Source organism: Eptatretus burgeri, chromosome 8, assembly GCF_056783735.1.
Source record: "Eptatretus burgeri isolate ZD-2024b chromosome 8, Ebu_testis_v1, whole genome shotgun sequence".
NCBI lineage: Eukaryota > Metazoa > Chordata > Myxini > Myxiniformes > Myxinidae > Eptatretus > Eptatretus burgeri.
In genome coordinates this window covers 34,118,299-34,138,196 of record NC_140968.1, presented here as the reverse complement: position 1 = coordinate 34,138,196, position 19,898 = coordinate 34,118,299, and the positions used below count along the sequence as shown (strand labels likewise).

General features: G+C 63.0%; 1 protein-coding gene across 1 annotated transcript in view; it reads left to right on the top strand.

Moving 5' to 3' along the window:
- Positions 1 to 405: 405 nt before the first annotated feature.
- The window catches only part of DCAF12 (DDB1 and CUL4 associated factor 12), a 47,597-nt gene continuing 28,104 nt past the window's right edge, over positions 406 to 19,898 (top strand). The window contains exon 1 of the mRNA XM_085891465.1: positions 406 to 791. Coding sequence (XP_085747591.1) covers positions 723 to 791 — 69 coding nt within the window. The 5' untranslated portion in view covers positions 406 to 722. The remainder of the gene's footprint in view (positions 792 to 19,898) is intronic.

Here is a 19,898-nt window from a genome sequence, read left to right as displayed (position 1 = left end):
AAGAGTGGAAGGGTTTAATCTGAGTTCGATAGTCATGAGTGGGGATGTGGTGGTGCTGACGGTTCGGTTTGCGCGGACTCCATCATGGGCCTAGAATTGAGGTCCAGTTTCAATCCGAGACCTAATGGTCTCTCCCAGAGATCCTCCTCGTCCTGGATGTTGCCGCGCCCTGTTTTTGTCATCGAAAGGAACGTGGAGAGCTGTAATTTAATTACAGGAAGAAAAATAATATATATATATATATATATATATATATATATATATATATATATTTCGGGGATAATGATATGAATGATAACGATGTCGGCTTAATTAGTAATCAAAATCCAAATAATCCGAATGAGAGTAAATAAATATGAGAAGGTGCGGAAGTGATCGAAGTCATTCCGGTGTAAATAAGTCGGTTATTTGGGGGTCGTGGTCCGAATACTTTGACCTTTAGCACAGTCGAGCGAAATGTTTGAAAATGTTTGAAATTCTGTGAAATCGATTTGAAAGCAAAAAGGAGAAAACCGGCGCACAAGGACGCTTTTGATTGGTTAATGTTGGTCAGGTGACGGGAGTGAAACGGACGCAGAGCGAGCGGAAGTCTTCGGGTCCAGTCCGGTGTAGTTCAGTTCAGTGTTGTCTTGGTTTGAGTGTCGTGGGGTCTTTTTGGTTTTTTTTACGACGCTTCTGGTCCTTCCCTTTATTCGCTGACCTCACCCGTTCTCTGTCCTGCCATGGTAAACCTCAAGGCAAGCGTGACGTGCGCCGCTTGTAGGAAGAGGAAGCTTTTGGGGGCTGGACAGGTGAGGGTCATCATGTTTCTCATTGTATTTAACGCTCGCTCTCTGCAACCGATGATCGTTGGGGAGCAGGGACATGTTTCATTGGGAGTTATTTGGTGGGTGGGACGCGCGTGCCCGCGGAAGGGTGGTCGGTAGACGTTCGTTTCGCGGAAGGGTGGTCGGCAGACGTTTTCCCGCGGAAGGCTGGTCGGTAGACGTTTGTCCCCGTGGAAGGGTGGTCGGTGGACGTTTGTCCCACGGAAGGGTGGTCGGCAGACGTTTGTCCCCGCGGAAGGGTGGTCGGTGGACGTTTGTCCCACGGAAGGGTGGTCGGTAGACATTTGTCCCCGTGGAAGGGTGGTCGGCTGACGTTTGTCCCGTGGAAGGGTGGTCGGCTGACGTTTGTCCCGTGGAAGGGTGGTCGGCTGACGTTTGTCCCGTGGAAGGGTGGTCGGCAGACGTTTGTCCCCGCAGAAGGCTGGTCGGTAGACATTTGTCCCCGTGGAAGAGTGGTCGGCAGACGTTTGTCCCCGCGGAAGGGTGGTCGGTAGACGTTCGTCCCGTGGAAGGGTGGTCGATCAACGTTTGTCCCGCGGAAGGGTGGTCGATCGACGTTTGTCCCCGTGGAAGGGTGGTCGGTGGACGTTTGTCCCACGGAAGGGTGGTCGGCAGACGTTTGTCCCCGCGGAAGGGTGGTCGGTGGACGTTTGTCCCACGGAAGGGTGGTCGGTAGACGTTTGTCCCCGTGGAAGGCTGGTCGGTAGACATTTGTCCCCGTGGAAGGGTGGTCGGCTGACGTTTGTCCCGTGGAAGGGTGGTCGGCTGACGTTTGTCCCGTGGAAGGGTGGTCGGCAGACGTTTGTCCCCGCAGAAGGCTGGTCGGTAGACATTTGTCCCCGTGGAAGAGTGGTCGGCAGACGTTTGTCCCCGCGGAAGGGTGGTCGGTAGACGTTCGTCCCGTGGAAGGGTGGTCGATCGACGTTTGTCCCGCGGAAGGGTGGTCGATCGACGTTTGTCCCGCGGAAGGGTGGTCGGTAGACGTTTGTCGGCGGAAGGGTGGTCGGCAGATGTTTTCCCGCGGAAGGCTGGTCAGTAGACGTTTGTCCCCGTGGAAGGGTGGTCGGTGGACGTTTGTCCCACGGAAGGGTGGTCGGTAGACGTTTGTCCCACGGAAGGGTGGTCGGCAGACGTTTGTCCCCGCGGAAGGGTGGTCGGCGGACGTTTGTCCCCGCGGAAGGGTGGTCGGTGGACGTTTGTCCCACGGAAGGGTGGTCGGTAGACGTTTGTCCCCGTGGAAGGCTGGTCGGTAGACATTTGTCCCCGTGGAAGGGTGGTCGGCTGACGTTTGTCCCGTGGAAGGGTGGTCGGCAGACGTTTGTCCCCACAGAAGGCTGGTCGGTAGACATTTGTCCCCGTGGAAGGGTGGTCGGCAGACGTTTGTCCCCGCGGAAGGGTGGTCGGTAGACGTTCGTCCCGTGGAAGGGTGGTCGATCGACGTTTGTCCCGCGGAAGGGTGGTCGGTAGACGTTTGTCCCGCGGAAGGGTGGTCGGTAGACGTTTGTCCCACGGAAGGGTGGTCGGTAGACGTTTGTCCCACGGAAGGGTGGTCGGTCGACGTTTGTCCCGCGGAAGGCTGGTCGGTAGACGGTTGTCCCGCGGAAGGGTGGTCGGTAGACGGTTGTCCCGCGGAAGGGTGGTCAGTAGAGGTTGTCCCGCGGAAGGGTGGTCGGTAGAGGTTGTCCCGCGGAAGGGTGGTCAGTACAGGTTGTCCCGCGGAAGGGTGGTCGGTAGACGTTTGTCCCGCGGAAGGGTGGTCGGTCGACGGTTGTCCCGCGGAAGGGTGGTCGGTAGACATTTGTCCCCGTGGAAGGGTGGTCGGTAGACGTTTGTCCCCGTGGAAGGGTGGTCGGCAGACGTTTGTCCCGTGGAAGGGTGGTCGGCAGACGTTTGTCCCCGCAGAAGGCTGGTCGGTAGACATTTGTCCCCGTGGAAGGGTGGTCGGCAGACGTTTGTCCCCGCGGAAGGGTGGTTGGTCGACGTTTGTCCCGTGGAAGGGTGGTCGGTAGACGTTTGTCCCGCGGAAGGGTGGTCGGTAGACGTTTGTCCCGCGGAAGGGTGGTCGGTAGACGTTTGTCCCACGGAAGGGTGGTCGGTCGACGTTTGTCCCGCGGAAGGCTGGTCGGTAGACGGTTGTCCCGCGGAAGGGTGTCCCGCGGAAGGCTGGTCGGTAGACGGTTGTCCCGCGGAAGGGTGTCCCACGGAAGGGTGGTCGGTAGACGGTTGTCCCACGGAAGGGTGGTCGGTAGACGGTTGTCCCACGGAAGGGTGTCCCACAGAAGGGTGGTCGGTAGACGGTTGTCCAGCGGAAGGGTGGTCAGTAGAGGTTGTCCCGCGGAAGGGTGGTCGGTAGAGGTTGTCCCGCGGAAGGGTGTTCAGTACAGGTTGTCACGCGGAAGGGTGGTCGGTAGACGTTTGTCCCACGGAAGGGTGGTCGGTCGACGGTTGTCCCGCGGAAGGGTGGTCGGGAGACGTTTGTGCCCGTGGAAGGGTGGTCGGTAGACGTTTGTCCCCGTGGAAGGGTGGTCGGCAGACGTTTGTCCCGTGGAAGGGTGGTCGGCAGACGTTTTCCCGCGGAAGGGTGGTCGGTAGACGTTTGTCCCCGTGGAAGGGTGGTCGGCAGACGTTTGTCCCCGCGGAAGGGTGGTCGGTGGACGTTTGTCCCACAGAAGGGTGGTCGGTAGACGTTTGTCCCCGTGGAAGGCTGGTCGGCAGACGTTTGTCCCCGTGGAAGGGTGGTCGGTAGAGGTTGTCCCGTGGAAGGGTGGTCGGTAGAGGTTGTCCTGCGGAAGGGTGGTCGGTAGAGGTTGTCCCGCGGAAGGGTGGTCAGTTGAGGTTGTCCCGCGGAAGGGTGGTCAGTAGAGGTTGTCCCGCGGAAGGATGGTCAGTAGAGGTTGTCCCGCGGAAGGGTGGTCAGTAGAGGTTGTCCCGCGGAAGGGTGTTCCGCGGAAGGGTGGTCAGTTGAGGTTGTCCCGCGGAAGGGTGGTCGGTAGACGGTTGTCCCGCGGAAGGGTGGTCGGTAGACGGTCGTCCCGCGGAAGGGTGGTCGGTAGACGTTCGTCCCGCGGAAGGGTGGTCGGTAGACGTTCGTCCCGCGGAAGGGTGGTCGGCAGACGTTCATTTCGCGGAAGGGTGGTCGGCAGACGTTTGTCCCCGCGGAAGGCTGGTTGGCAGACGTTTTCCCGCGGCAGGATGGTCGGCAGACGTTTGCCCCGCAGAAGGGTGGTCGGCTGACGTTTGTCCCGTGGAAGGGTGGTCGGCAGACGTTTGTCCCCGCAGAAGGCTGGTCGGTAGACGTTCGTCCCGTGGAAGGGTGGTCGGTAAACGGTTGTCCCGCGGAAGGGTGGTCGGTCGAGGTTGTCCCGCGGAAGTGTGGTCAGTACAGGTTGTCCCGCGGAAGGGTGGTCAGTAGAGGTTGTCCCGCGGAAGGGTGTCCCGCGGAAGGGTGGTCGGTAGACGTTTGTCCCCGTGGAAGGGTGGTCGGTAGACGTTTGTCCCCGTGGAAGGGTGGTCGGCAGACGTTTGTCCCGTGGAAGGGTGGTCGGCAGACGTTTTCCCGCGGAAGGGTGGTCGTTAGACGTTTGTCCCCGTGGAAGGGTGGTCGGCAGACGTTTGTCCCCGCGGAAGGGTGGTCGGTGGACGTTTGTCCCACGGAAGGGTGGTCGGTAGACGTTTGTCCCCGTGGAAGGCTGGTCGGTAGACATTTGTCCCCGTGGAAGGGTGGTCGGCAGACGTTTGTCCCCGTGGAAGGGTGGTCGGCAGACGTTTGTCCCACGGAAGGGTGGTCGGCAGACGTTTGTCCCACGGAAGGGTGGTCGGCAGACGTTTGTCCCCGCGGAAGGGTGGTCGGTGGACGTTTGTCCCACGGAAGGGTGGTCGGTAGACGTTTGTCCCCGTGGAAGGCTGGTCGGTAGACATTTGTCCACGTGGAAGGGTGGTCGGCTGACGTTTGTCCCGTGGAAGGGTGGTCGGCAGACGTTTGTCCCCGCAGAAGGCTGGTCGGTAGACATTTGTCCCCGTGGAAGGGTGGTCGGCAAACGTTTGTCCCCGCGGAAGGGTGGTCGGTAGACGTTCGTCCCGTGGAAGGGTGGTCGGTCGACGTTTGTCCCGCGGAAGGGTGTTCGGTAGACGTTTGTCCCGCGGAAGGGTGGTCGGTAGACGTTTGTCCCGCGGAAGGGTGGTCGGTAGACGTTTGTCCCACGGAAGGGTGGTCGGTCGACGTTTGTCCCGCGGAAGGCTGGTCGGTAGACGGTTGTCCCGCGGAAGGGTGTCCCGCGGAAGGGTGGTCGGGAGACGGTTGTCCCACGGAAGGGTGTCCCACAGAAGGGTGGTCGGTAGACGGTTGTCCCGCGGAAGGGTGGTCAGTAGAGGTTGTCCCGCGGAAGGGTGGTCGGTAGAGGTTGTCCCGCGGAAGGGTGGTCAGTACAGGTTGTCCCGCGGAAGGGTGGTCGGCAGACGTTTGTCCCCGCGGAAGGCTGGTTGGCAGACGTTTTCCCGCGGCAGGATGGTCGGCAGACGTTTGTCCCCGCAGAAGGCTGGTCGGTAGACATTTGTCCCCATGGAAGTGTGGTCGGCAGACGTTTGTCCCCGCGGAAGGGTGGTCGGTAGACGTTCGTCCCGCGGAAGGGTGGTCGGTAGACGTTTGTCCCGCGGAAGGGTGGTCGGTAGACGTTTGTCCCGCGGAAGGGTGGTCGGTAGACGTTTGTCCCGCGGAAGGCTGGTCGGTAGACGGTTGTCCCGCGGAAGGGTGTCCCACGGAAGGGTGGTCGGTAGACGGTTGTCCCACGGAAGGGTGTCCCACGGAAGGGTGGTCGGTAGACGGTTGTCCCGCGGAAGGGTGTCCCACGGAAGGGTGGTCGGTAGACGGTTGTCCCACGGAAGGGTGTCCCACAGAAGGGTGGACGGTAGACGGTTGTCCCGCGGAAGGGTGGTCAGTAGAGGTTGTCCCGCGGAAGGGTGGTCGGTGGAGGTTGTCCCGCGGAAGGGTGGTCAGTACAGGTTGTCCCGCGGAAGGGTGGTCAGTCGAGGTTGTCCCGCGGAAGGGTGTCCCACGGAAGGGTGGTCGGTAGACGGTTGTCCCGCGGAAGGGTGGTCAGTGGAGGTTGTCCCGCAGAAGGGTGGTCGGTAGACGGTTGTCCCGTGGAAGGGTGGTCAGCAGACGTTTGTCCCCGCAGAAGGCTGGTCGGTAGACGTTCGTCCCGTGGAAGGGTGGTCGGTCGACGTTTGTCCCGCGGAAGGGTGGTCGGTAGACGTTTGTCCCGCGGAAGGGTGGTCGGTAGACGTTTGTCCCGCGGAAGGGTGGTCGGTAGACGTTTGTCCCGCGGAAGGGTGGTCGGTAGACGTTTGTCCCGCGGAAGGGTGGTCGGTAGACGTTTGTCCCGCGGAAGGGTGGTCGGTAGACGTTTGTCCCACGGAAGGGTGGTCGGTCGACGTTTGTCCCGCGGAAGGCTGGTCGGTAGACGGTTGTCCCGCGGAAGGGTGTCCCGCGGAAGGCTGGTCGGTAGACGGTTGTCCCGCGGAAGGGTGTCCCACGGAAGGGTGGTCGGAAGACGGTTGTCCCGCGGAAGGGTGTCCCACGGAAGGGTGGTCGGTAGACGGTTATCCCACAGAAGGGTGTCCCACAGAAGGGTGGTCGGTAGACGGTTGTCCCGCGGAAGGGTGGTCAGTAGAGGTTGTCCCGCGGAAGGGTGGTCGGTAGAGGTTGTCCCGCGGAAGGGTGGTCGGTAGACGTTTGTCCCGCGGAAGGGTGGTCGGTAGACGTTTGTCCCGCGGAAGGGTGGTCGGTAGACGTTTGTCCCGCGGAAGGGTGGTCGGTAGACGTTTGTCCCACGGAAGGGTGGTCGGTCGACGTTTGTCCCGCGGAAGGCTGGTCGGTAGACGGTTGTCCCGCGGAAGGGTGTTCTGCGGAAGGGTGGTCGGTAGACGGTTGTCCCGCGGAAGGGTGGTCAGTAGAGGTTGTCCCGCGGAAGGGTGGTCGGTAGAGGTTGTCCCGCGGAAGGGTGGTCAGTACAGGTTGTCCCGCGGAAGGGTGGTCGGCAGACGTTTGTCCCCGCGGAAGGCTGGTTGGCAGACGTTTTCCCGCGGCAGGATGGTCGGCAGACGTTTGCCCCGCGGAAGGGTGGTCGGCTGACGTTTGTCCCCGCAGAAGGCTGGTCGGTAGACATTTGTCCCCATGGAAGTGTGGTCGGCAGACGTTTGTCCCCGCGGAAGGGTGGTCGGTAGACGTTCGTCCCGCGGAAGGGTGGTCGGTAGACGTTTGTCCCGCGGAAGGGTGGTCGGTAGACGTTTGTCCCGCGGAAGGGTGGTCGGTAGACGTTTGTCCCGCGGAAGGCTGGTCGGTAGACGGTTGTCCCGCGGAAGGGTGTCCCACGGAAGGGTGGTCGGTAGACGGTTGTCCCGCGGAAGGGTGGTCAGTTGAGGTTGTCCCGCGGAAGGGTGGTCAGTAGAGGTTGTCCCGCGGAAGGATGGTCAGTAGAGGTTGTCCCGCGGAAGGGTGGTCAGTAGAGGTTGTCCCGCGGAAGGGTGTTCCGCGGAAGGGTGGTCAGTTGAGGTTGTCCCGCGGAAGGGTGGTCGGTAGACGGTTGTCCCGCGGAAGGGTGGTCGGTAGACGGTCGTCCCGCGGAAGGGTGGTCGGTAGACGTTCGTCCCGCGGAAGGGTGGTCGGTAGACGTTCGTCCCGCGGAAGGGTGGTCGGTAGACGTTCGTCCCGCGGAAGGGTGGTCGGCAGACGTTTGTCCCCGCGGAAGGCTGGTTGGCAGACGTTTTCCCGCGGCAGGATGGTCGGCAGACGTTTGCCCCGCAGAAGGGTGGTCGGCTGACGTTTGTCCCGTGGAAGGGTGGTCGGCAGACGTTTGTCCCCGCAGAAGGCTGGTCGGTAGACGTTCGTCCCGTGGAAGGGTGGTCGGTAAACGGTTGTCCCGCGGAAGGGTGGTCGGTCGAGGTTGTCCCGCGGAAGTGTGGTCAGTACAGGTTGTCCCGCGGAAGGGTGGTCAGTAGAGGTTGTCCCGCGGAAGGGTGTCCCGCGGAAGGGTGGTCGGTAGACGTTTGTCCCAGTGGAAGGGTGGTCGGTAGACGTTTGTCCCCGTGGAAGGGTGGTCGGCAGACGTTTGTCCCGTGGAAGGGTGGTCGGCAGACGTTTTCCCGCGGAAGGGTGGTCGTTAGACGTTTGTCCCCGTGGAAGGGTGGTCGGCAGACGTTTGTCCCCGCGGAAGGGTGGTCGGTGGACGTTTGTCCTACGGAAGGGTGGTCGGTAGACGTTTGTCCCCGTGGAAGGCTGGTCGGTAGACATTTGTCCCCGTGGAAGGGTGGTCGGCAGACGTTTGTCCCCGTGGAAGGGTGGTCGGCAGACGTTTGTCCCACGGAAGGGTGGTCGGCAGACGTTTGTCCCCGCGGAAGGGTGGTCGGTGGACGTTTGTCCCACGGAAGGGTGGTCGGTAGACGTTTGTCCCCGTGGAAGGCTGGTCGGTAGACATTTGTCCACGTGGAAGGGTGGTCGGCTGACGTTTGTCCCGTGGAAGGGTGGTCGGCAGACGTTTGTCCCCGCAGAAGGCTGGTCGGTAGACATTTGTCCCCGTGGAAGGGTGGTCGGCAAACGTTTGTCCCCGCGGAAGGGTGGTCGGTAGACGTTCGTCCCGTGGAAGGGTGGTCGGTCGACGTTTGTCCCGCGGAAGGGTGTTCGGTAGACGTTTGTCCCGCGGAAGGGTGGTCGGTCGACGTTTGTCCCGCGGAAGGCTGGTCGGTAGACGGTTGTCCCGCGGAAGGGTGTCCCGCGGAAGGGTGGTCGGGAGACGGTTGTCCCACGGAAGGGTGTCCCACAGAAGGGTGGTCGGTAGACGGTTGTCCCGCGGAAGGGTGGTCAGTAGAGGTTGTCCCGCGGAAGGGTGGTCGGTAGAGGTTGTCCCGCGGAAGGGTGGTCAGTACAGGTTGTCCCGCGGAAGGGTGGTCGGCAGACGTTTGTCCCCGCGGAAGGCTGGTTGGCAGACGTTTTCCCGCGGCAGGATGGTCGGCAGACGTTTGCCCCGCGGAAGGGTGGTCGGCTGACGTTTGTCCCCGCAGAAGGCTGGTCGGTAGACATTTGTCCCCATGGAAGTGTGGTCGGCAGACGTTTATCCCCGCGGAAGGGTGGTCGGTAGACGTTCGTCCCGCGGAAGGGTGGTCGGTAGACGTTTGTCCCGCGGAAGGGTGGTCGGTAGACGTTTGTCCCGCGGAAGGCTGGTCGGTAGACGGTTGTCCCGCGGAAGGGTGTCCCACGGAAGGGTGGTCGGTAGACGGTTGTCCCGCGGAAGGGTGTCCCACGGAAGGGTGGTCGGTAGACGGTTGTCCCACGGAAGGGTGTCCCACGGAAGGGTGGTCGGTAGACGGTTGTCCCGCGGAAGGGTGTCCCACGGAAGGGTGGTCGGTAGACGGTTGTCCCACGGAAGGGTGTCCCACAGAAGGGTGGACGGTAGACGGTTGTCCCGCGGAAGGGTGGTCAGTAGAGGTTGTCCCGCGGAAGGGTGGTCGGTGGAGGTTGTCCCGCGGAAGGGTGGTCAGTACAGGTTGTCCCGCGGAAGAGTGGTCAGTCGAGGTTGTCCCGCGGAAGGGTGTCCCACGGAAGGGTGGTCGGTAGACGGTTGTCCCGTGGAAGGGTGGTCAGTGGAGGTTGTCCCGCAGAAGGGTGGTCGGTAGACGGTTGTCCCGTGGAAGGGTGGTCGGCAGACGTTTGTCCCCGCAGAAGGCTGGTCGGTAGACGTTCGTCCCGTGGAAGGGTGGTCGGTCGACGTTTGTCCCGCGGAAGGGTGGTCGGTAGACGTTTGTCCCGCGGAAGGGTGGTCGGTAGACGTTTGTCCCGCGGAAGGGTGGTCGGTAGACGTTTGTCCCGCGGAAGGGTGGTCGGTAGACGTTTGTCCCGCGGAAGGGTGGTCGGTAGACGTTTGTCCCGCGGAAGGGTGGTCGGTAGACGTTTGTCCCACGGAAGGGTGGTCGGTCGACGTTTGTCCCGCGGAAGGCTGGTCGGTAGACGGTTGTCCCGCGGAAGGGTGTCCCGCGGAAGGCTGGTCGGTAGACGGTTGTCCCGCGGAAGGGTGTCCCACGGAAGGGTGGTCGGTAGACGGTTGTCCCGCGGAAGGGTGTCCCACGGAAGGGTGGTCGGTAGACGGTTATCCCACGGAAGGGTGTCCCACAGAAGGGTGGTCGGTAGACGGTTGTCCCGCGGAAGGGTGGTCAGTAGAGGTTGTCCCGCGGAAGGGTGGTCGGTAGAGGTTGTCCCGCGGAAGGGTGGTCGGTAGACGTTTGTCCCGCGGAAGGGTGGTCGGTAGACGTTTGTCCCGCGGAAGGGTGGTCGGTAGACGTTTGTCCCGCGGAAGGGTGGTCGGTAGACGTTTGTCCCGCGGAAGGGTGGTCGGTCGACGTTTGTCCCGCGGAAGGCTGGTCGGTAGACGGTTGTCCCGCGGAAGGGTGTTCTGCGGAAGGGTGGTCGGTAGACGGTTGTCCCGCGGAAGGGTGGTCAGTTGAGGTTGTCCCGCGGAAGGGTGGTCGGTAGACGGTTGTCCCGCGGAAGGGTGGTCGGTAGACGGTTGTCCCGCGGAAGGGTGGTCGGCAGACGTTTGTCCCCGCGGAAGGCTGGTTGGCAGACGTTTTCCCGCGGCAGGATGGTCGGCAGACGTTTGCCCCGCGGAAGGGTGGTCGGCTGACGTTTGTCCCCGCAGAAGGCTGGTCGGTAGACATTTGTCCCCATGGAAGTGTGGTCGGCAGACGTTTGTCCCCGCGGAAGGGTGGTCGGTAGACGTTCGTCCCGCGGAAGGGTGGTCGGTAGACGTTTGTCCCGCGGAAGGGTGGTCGGTAGACGTTTGTCCCGCGGAAGGGTGGTCGGTAGACGTTTGTCCCGCGGAAGGCTGGTCGGTAGACGGTTGTCCCGCGGAAGGGTGTCCCACGGAAGGGTGGTCGGTAGACGGTTGTCCCACGGAAGGGTGTCCCACGGAAGGGTGGTCGGTAGACGGTTGTCCCGCGGAAGGGTGTCCCACGGAAGGGTGGTCGGTAGACGGTTGTCCCACGGAAGGGTGTCCCACAGAAGGGTGGACGGTAGACGGTTGTCCCGCGGAAGGGTGGTCAGTAGAGGTTGTCCCGCGGAAGGGTGGTCGGTGGAGGTTGTCCCGCGGAAGGGTGGTCAGTACAGGTTGTCCCGCGGAAGAGTGGTCAGTCGAGGTTGTCCCGCGGAAGGGTGTCCCACGGAAGGGTGGTCGGTAGACGGTTGTCCCGCGGAAGGGTGGTCAGTGGAGGTTGTCCCGCAGAAGGGTGGTCGGTAGACGGTTGTCCCGTGGAAGGGTGGTCGGCAGACGTTTGTCCCCGCAGAAGGCTGGTCGGTAGACGTTCGTCCCGTGGAAGGGTGGTCGGTCGACGTTTGTCCCGCGGAAGGGTGGTCGGTAGACGTTTGTCCCGCGGAAGGGTGGTCGGTAGACGTTTGTCCCGCGGAAGGGTGGTCGGTAGACGTTTGTCCCGCGGAAGGGTGGTCGGTAGACGTTTGTCCCGCGGAAGGGTGGTCGGTAGACGTTTGTCCCGCGGAAGGGTGGTCGGTAGACGTTTGTCCCGCGGAAGGGTGGTCGGTAGACGTTTGTCCCGCGGAAGGGTGGTCGGTCGACGTTTGTCCCGCGGAAGGGTGTCCCGCGGAAGGCTGGTCGGTAGACGGTTGTCCCGCGGAAGGGTGTCCCGCGGAAGGCTGGTCGGTAGACGGTTGTCCCGCGGAAGGGTGTCCCACGGAAGGGTGGTCGGTAGACGTTTGTCCCCGTGGAAGGGTGGTCGGTAGACGTTTGTCCTGTGGAAGGGTGGTCTGCAGACGTTTGTCCCCGCAGAAGGCAGGTCGGTAGACGTTTGTCCCCGTGGAAGGGTGGTCGGCAGACGTTCGTTTCGCGGAAGGGTGGTCGGTCGACGTTCGTCCCCCGGAAGGGTGGTCGGTCGACGTTCGTCCCCCGGAAGGGTGGTCGGTAGACGTTTGTCCCACGGAAGGGTGGTCGGTAGACGTTTGTCCTGCGGAAGGCTGGTCGGTCGACGTTTGTCCCCTGGAAGGGTGGTCGGTAGACGTTTGTCCCGCGGAAGGGTGGTCGGTCGACGTTTGTCCCGCGGAAGGCTGGTCGGTAGACGTTTGTCCCCGCGGAAGGGTGGTCGTTAGACGTTTGTCCCGTGGAAGGCTGGTCGGCAGACATTTGTTTCGCTGAAGGATGGTCAGTAGACGTTTGTCCCGCGGAAGGGTGGTCGGTCGACGTTTGTCCCGCGGAAGGATGGTCGGTAGACGTTTGTCCCGCGGAAGGATGGTCGGTAGACGTTTGTCCCCGCGGAAGGATGGTCGGTAGACGTTTGTCCCCGCGGAAGGATGGTCGGTAGACGTTTGTCCCGTGGAAGGGTGGTCGGTCGACCTTTGTCCCTTGGAAGGGTGGTCGGCAGACGTTTGTCCCCGCGCAAGGCTGGTCGGCAGACATTTTCCGGCGGCAGGATGTTCGGCAGACGTTTGTCCCGCGGAAGGGTGGTCGGCGGACGTTTGTCCCGCGGAAGGGTGGTCGGCGGACGTTTGTCCCGCGGAAGGGTGGTCAGCGGACGTTTGTCCCGCGGAAGGGTGGTCGGCAGACGGTTGTCCCGCGGAAGGGTGGTCGGCGGACGGTTGTCCCGCGGAAGGGTGGTCGGCGGACGGTTGTCCCGCGGAAGGGTGGTCGGCGGACGGTTGTCCCGTGGAAGGGTGGTCGGTAGACAGTTGTCCCGCGGGAGGGTGGTCGGTAGACGTTTGTCTTGCGGAAGGGTGGTCGGTAGATGATCTCGCGGAAGGGTGGTCGGTAGACGTTCGTCCCGCGGAAGGGTGGTCGGCAGACGTTCGTCCCGCGGAAGGGTGGTCGGCAGACGTTTGTCCCCGCGGAAGGCTGGTCGGCAGACATTTTCCCGCGGAAGGCTGGTCGGTAGACGTTTGCCCCGCGGAAGGGTGGTCGGCTGACGTTTGTCCCGTGGAAGGGTGGTCGGCAGACGTTTTCCCACGGAAGGATGGTCGGCAGACGTTTGTCCCCGCAGAAGGCTGGTCGGTAGACATTTGTCCCCGTGGAAGGGTGGTCGACAGACGTTTGTCCCCGCGGAAGGGTGGTCGGTAGACGTTCGTCCCGTGGAAGGGTGGTCGGTCGACGTTTGTCCCGCGGAAGGGTGGGCGGTAGACGTTTGTCCCGCGGAAGGGTGGTCGGTAGACGTTTGTCCCCGTGGAAGGGTGGTCGGTAGACGTTTGTCCTGTGGAAGGGTGGTCTGCAGACGTTTGTCCCCGCAGAAGGCAGGTCGGTAGACGTTTGTCCCCGTGGAAGGGTGGTCGGCAGACGTTCGTTTCGCGGAAGGGTGGTCGGTCGACGTTCGTCCCCCGGAAGGGTGGTCGGTCGACGTTCGTCCCCCGGAAGGGTGGTCGGTAGACGTTTGTCCCACGGAAGGGTGGTCGGTAGACGTTTGTCCTGCGGAAGGCTGGTCGGTCGACGTTTGTCCCCTGGAAGGGTGGTCGGTAGACGTTTGTCCCGCGGAAGGGTGGTCGGTCGACGTTTGTCCCGCGGAAGGCTGGTCGGTAGACGTTTGTCCCCGCGGAAGGGTGGTCGTTAGACGTTTGTCCCGTGGAAGGCTGGTCGGCAGACATTTGTTTCGCTGAAGGATGGTCAGTAGACGTTTGTCCCGCGGAAGGGTGGTCGGTCGACGTTTGTCCCGCGGAAGGATGGTCGGTAGACGTTTGTCCCGCGGAAGGATGGTCGGTAGACGTTTGTCCCCGCGGAAGGATGGTCGGTAGACGTTTGTCCCCGCGGAAGGATGGTCGGTAGACGTTTGTCCCGTGGAAGGGTGGTCGGTCGACCTTTGTCCCTTGGAAGGGTGGTCGGCAGACGTTTGTCCCCGCGCAAGGCTGGTCGGCAGACATTTTCCGGCGGCAGGATGTTCGGCAGACGTTTGTCCCGCGGAAGGGTGGTCGGCTGATGTTTGTCCCGTGGAAGGGTGGTCGGCAGACGTTTGTCCCCGTGGAAGGGTGGTCGGTAGACGTTTGTCCCCACAGAAGGCTGGTCGGTAGACGTTTGTCCCCGTGGAAGGGTGGTCGGCAGACGTTCGTTCCGCGGAAGGGTGGTCGGTAGACGTTCGTCCCGTGGAAGGGTGGTCGGCAGACGTTCGTTTCGCGGAAGGGTGGTCGGTAGACGTTTGTCCCGCGGAAGGATGGGCGGTAGACGTTTGTCCCCGCGGAAGGATGGTCAGTTGACGTTTGTCCCCGCGGAAGGGTGGTCGGTAGACGGTTGTCCCGCGGAAGGGTGGTCGGTAGACGGTTGTCCCGCGGAAGGGTGGTCGGTAGACGGTTGTCCCGCGGAAGGGTCGTCGGTAGACGGTTGTCCCGCGGAAGGGTGGTCGGTCGACGGTTGTCCCGCGGAAGGGTGGTCGGTAGACGGTTGTCCCGCGGAAGGGTGGTCGGTTGAGGTTGTCCCGCGGAAGGGTGGTCGGTAGACGGTTGTCCCGCGGAAGGGTGGTCGGTAGACGGTCGTCCCGCGGAAGGGTGGTCGGTAGACGGTCGTCCCGCGGAAGGGTGGTCGGTAGACGTTCGTCCTGCGGAAGGGTAGTCGGTAGACGTTCGTCCCGCGGAAGGGTGGTCGGCAGACGTTCGTCCCGCGGAAGGGTGGTCGGCAGACGTTCGTCCCGCGGAAGGGTGGTCGGCAGACGTTCGTCCCGCGGAAGGGTGGTCGGCAGACGTTCGTCCCGCGGAAGGGTGGTCGGCAGACGTTCGTTTCGCGGAAGGGTGGTCGGCAGACGTTTGTCCCCGCGGAAGGCTGGTTGGCAGACGTTTTCCCGCGGCAGGATGGTCAGCAGACGTTTGCCCCGCCGAAGGGTGGTCGGCTGACGTTTGTCCCGTGGAAGGGTGGTCGGCAGACGTTTGTCCCCGCAGAAGGCTGGTCGGTAGACATTTGTCCCCGTGGAAGGGTGGTCGGCAGACGTTTGTCCCCGCGGAAGGGTGGTCGGTAGACGTTCGTCCCGTGGAAGGGTGGTCGGTCGACGTTTGTCCCGAGGACGGGTGGTCGGTAGACGTTGTCCCGCGGAAGGGTGGTCGGTAGACGTTTGTCCCACGGAAGGGTGGTCGGTCGACGTTTGTCCCGCGGAAGGCTGGTCGGTAGACGGTTGTCCCGCGGAAGGGTGTCCCACGGAAGGGTGGTCGGTAGACGGTTGTCCCACGGAAGGGTGTCCCACGGAAGGGTGGTCAGTAGACGGTTGTCCCGCGGAAGGGTGTCCCACGGAAGGGTGGTCGGTAGACGGTTGTCCCACGGAAGGGTGTCCCACAGAAGGGTGGTCGGTAGACGGTTGTCCCGCGGAAGGGTGGTCAGTAGAGGTTGTCCCGCGGAAGGGTGGTCGGTGGAGGTTGTCCCGCGGAAGGGTGGTCAGTACAGGTTGTCCCGCGGAAGGGTGGTCAGTAGAGGTTGTCCCGCGGAAGGGTGGTCGGTAGACGGTTGTCCCGCGGAAGGGTGGTCAGTATTGGTTGTCCCGCAGAAGGGTGGTCGGTAGACGGTTGTCCCGCGGAAGGGTGGTCGGTAGACGGTTGTCCCGCGGAAGGGTGGTCGGTAGACGGTTGTCCCGCGGAAGGGTGGTCGGTAGACGGTTGTCCCGCGGAAGGGTGGTCGGTAGACGGTTGTCCCGCGGAAGGGTGGTCGGTAGACGGTTGTCCCGCGGAAGGGTGGTCGGTAGACGGTTGTCCCGCGGAAGGGTGGTCGGTAGACGGTTGTCCCGCGGAAGGGTGGTCGGTAGACGGTTGTCCCGCTGAAGGGTGGTCTGTAGACGGTTGTCCCGCTGAAGGGTGGTCTGTAGACGGTTGTTCCGCGGAAGGGTGGTCGGTAGACAGTTGTCCCGCGGGAGTGTGGTCGGTAGACGTTTGTCTTGCGGAAGGATGGTCGGTAGACGTTTGTCTTGCGGAAGGATGGTCGGTAGACGTTTCTCCCGCGGAAGGATGGTCGGTAGACGTTTGTCCCCGCGGAACGATGGTCGGTAGACGTTTGTCCCCGCGGAAGGATGGTCGGTAGACGTTTGTCCCCGCGGAAGGATGGTCGGTAGACGTTTGTCCCCGCGGAAGGGTGGTCGGTAGACGTTTGTCCCGTGGAAGGGTGGTCGGCAGACCTTTGTCCCGTGGAAGGGTGGTCGGCAGACGTTTGTCCCCGCGCAAGGCTGGTCGGCAGACATTTTCCGGCGGCAGGATGTTCGGCAGACGTTTGTCCCGCGGAAGGGTGGTCGGCTGATGTTTGTCCCGTGGAAGGGTGGTCGGCTGATGTTTGTCCCGTGGAAGGGTGGTCGGCAGACGTTTGTCCCCGTGGAAGGGTGTTCGGTAGACGTTTGTCCCGTGGAAGGGTGGTCAGCAGACGTTTGTCCCCACAGAAGGCTGGTCGGTAGACGTTTGTCCCCGTGGAAGGGTGGTCGGCAGACGTTCGTTTCGCGGAAGGGTGGTCGGTAGACGTTCGTCCCGTGGAAGGGTGGTCGGTCAACGTTTGTCCCCGCGGAAGGGTGGTCGTTAGACGTTTGTCCCGCAGAAGGATGGTCGGCAGACGTTTGTTTCGCTGAAGGATGGTCGGTCGACGTTTGTCCCCGTGGAAGGGTGGTCGGTAGACGTTTGTCCCGCGGAAGGGTGGTCGGTAGACGTTTGTCCCGCGGAAGGATGGGCGGTAGACGTTTGTCCCCGTGGAAGGATGGTCGGTAGACGTTTGTCCCCGCGGAAGGATGGTCGGTAGACGGTTGTCCCGCGGAAGGGTGGTCGGTAGACGGTTGTCCCGCGGAAGGGTGGTCGGTAGACGGTTGTCCCGCGGAAGGGTGGTCGGTAGACGGTTGTCCCGCAGAAGGGTGGTCGGTAGACGGTTGTCCCGCGGAAGGGTGGTCGGTAGACGGTTGTCCCGCTGAAGGGTGGTCGGTAGACGGTTGTCCCGCGGAAGGGTGGTCGGTAGACGGTTGTCCCGCGGAAGGGTGGTCGGTAGACGGTTGTCCCGCGGAAGGGTGGTCGGCAGACGTTTGTCCCGCGGAAGGGTGGTCGGCAGACGGTTGTCCCGCGGAAGGGTGGTCGGCAGACGGTTGTCCCGCGGAAGGGTGGTCGGCGGACGGTTGTCCCGCGGAAGGGTGGTCGGCGGACGGTTGTCCCGCGGAAGGGTGGTCGGCGGACGGTTGTCCCGCGGAAGGGTGGTCGGCGGACGGTTGTCCCGCGGAAGGGTGGTCGGCGGACGGTTGTCCCGCGGAAGGGTGGTCGGCGGACGGTTGTCCCGCGGAAGGGTGGTCGGCGGACGGTTGTCCCGCGGAAGGGTGGTCAGCGGACGGTTGTCCCGTGGAAGGGTGGTCGGTAGACGGTTGTCCCGCGGGAGGGTGGTCAGTAGACGTTTGTCTTGCGGAAGGGTGGTCGGTAGATGATCCCGCGGAAGGGTGGTCGGTAGACGTTCGTCCCGCGGAAGGGTGGTCGGCAGACGTTTGTCCCCGTGGAAGGGTGGTCGGTCGACGATTGTCCCGTGGAAGGGTGGTCAGCAGACGTTTGTCTCCACAGAAGGCTGGTCGGTAGACGTTTCTCCCCGTGGAAGGGTGGTCGGTAGACGTTTGTCCCGCGGAAGGATGGTCGGTAGACGTTTGTCCCCGCGGAAGGATGGTCGGTAGACGTTTGTCCCCGCGGAAGGATGGTCGGTAGACGTTTGTCCCGTGGAAGGGTGGTCGGTCGACCTTTGTCCCTTGGAAGGGTGGTCGGCAGACGTTTGTCCCCGCGCAAGGCTGGTCGGCAGACATTTTCCGGCGGCAGGATGTTCGGCAGACGTTTGTCCCGCGGAAGGGTGGTCGGCTGATGTTTGTCCCGTGGAAGGGTGGTCGGCAGACGTTTGTCCCCGTGGAAGGGTGGTCGGTAGACGTTTGTCCCCACAGAAGGCTGGTCGGTAGACGTTTGTCCCCGTGGAAGGGTGGTCGGCAGACGTTCGTTCCGCGGAAGGGTGGTCGGTAGACGTTCGTCCCGTGGAAGGGTGGTCGGCAGACGTTCGTTTCGCGGAAGGGTGGTCGGTAGACATTTGTCCCGCGGAAGGATGGGCGGTAGACGTTTGTCCCCGCGGAAGGATGGTCAGTTGACGTTTGTCCCCGCGGAAGGGTGGTCGGTAGACGGTTGTCCCGCGGAAGGGTGGTCGGTAGACGGTTGTCCCGCGGAAGGGTGGTCGGTAGACGGTTGTCCCGCGGAAGGGTCGTCGGTAGACGGTTGTCCCGCGGAAGGGTGGTCGGTCGACGGTTGTCCCGCGGAAGGGTGGTCGGTAGACGGTTGTCCCGCGGAAGGGTGGTCGGTTGAGGTTGTCCCGCGGAAGGGTGGTCGGTAGACGGTTGTCCCGCGGAAGGGTGGTCGGTAGACGGTCGTCCCGCGGAAGGGTGGTCGGTAGACGGTCGTCCCGCGGAAGGGTGGTCGGTAGACGTTCGTCCTGCGGAAGGGTAGTCGGTAGACGTTCGTCCCGCGGAAGGGTGGTCGGCAGACGTTCGTCCCGCGGAAGGGTGGTCGGCAGACGTTCGTCCCGCGGAAGGGTGGTCGGCAGACGTTCGTCCCGCGGAAGGGTGGTCGGCAGACGTTCGTTTCGCGGAAGGGTGGTCGGCAGACGTTTGTCCCCGCGGAAGGCTGGTTGGCAGACGTTTTCCCGCGGCAGGATGGTCAGCAGACGTTTGCCCCGCCGAAGGGTGGTCGGCTGACGTTTGTCCCGTGGAAGGGTGGTCGGCAGACGTTTGTCCCCGCAGAAGGCTGGTCGGTAGACATTTGTCCCCGTGGAAGGGTGGTCGGCAGACGTTTGTCCCCGCGGAAGGGTGGTCGGTAGACGTTCGTCCCGTGGAAGGGTGGTCGGTCGACGTTCGTCCCGTGGAAGGGTGGTCGGTAGACGTTTGTCCCGCGGAAGGGTGGTCGGTAGACGTTTGTCCCACGGAAGGGTGGTCGGTCGACGTTTGTCCCGCGGAAGGCTGGTCGGTAGACGGTTGTCCCGCGGAAGGGTGTCCCACGGAAGGGTGGTCGGTAGACGGTTGTCCCACGGAAGGGTGTCCCACGGAAGGGTGGTCAGTAGACGGTTGTCCCGCGGAAGGGTGTCCCACGGAAGGGTGGTCGGTAGACGGTTGTCCCACGGAAGGGTGTCCCACAGAAGGGTGGTCGGTAGACGGTTGTCCCGCGGAAGGGTGGTCAGTAGAGGTTGTCCCGCGGAAGGGTGGTCGGTGGAGGTTGTCCCGCGGAAGGGTGGTCAGTACAGGTTGTCCCGCGGAAGGGTGGTCAGTAGAGGTTGTCCCGCGGAAGGGTGGTCGGTAGACGGTTGTCCCGCGGAAGGGTGGTCAGTATTGGTTGTCCCGCAGAAGGGTGGTCGGTAGACGGTTGTCCCGCGGAAGGGTGGTCGGTAGACGGTTGTCCCGCGGAAGGGTGGTCGGTAGACGGTTGTCCCGCGGAAGGGTGGTCGGTAGACGGTTGTCCCGCGGAAGGGTGGTCGGTAGACGGTTGTCCCGCGGAAGGGTGGTCGGTAGACGGTTGTCCCGCGGAAGGGTGGTCGGTAGACGGTTGTCCCGCGGAAGGGTGGTCGGTAGACGGTTGTCCCGCGGAAGGGTGGTCGGTAGACGGTTGTCCCGCTGAAGGGTGGTCTGTAGACGGTTGTCCCGCGGAAGGGTGGTCGGTAGACAGTTGTCCCGCGGGAGTGTGGTCGGTAGACGTTTGTCTTGCGGAAGGATGGTCGGTAGACGTTTGTCTTGCGGAAGGATGGTCGGTAGACGTTTCTCCCGCGGAAGGATGGTCGGTAGACGTTTGTCCCCGCGGAACGATGGTCGGTAGACGTTTGTCCCCGCGGAAGGATGGTCGGTAGACGTTTGTCCCCGCGGAAGGATGGTCGGTAGACGTTTGTCCCCGCGGAAGGGTGGTCGGTAGACGTTTGTCCCGTGGAAGGGTGGTCGGCAGACCTTTGTCCCGTGGAAGGGTGGTCGGCAGACGTTTGTCCCCGCGCAAGGCTGGTCGGCAGACATTTTCCGGCGGCAGGATGTTCGGCAGACGTTTGTCCCGCGGAAGGGTGGTCGGCTGATGTTTGTCCCGTGGAAGGGTGGTCGGCTGATGTTTGTCCC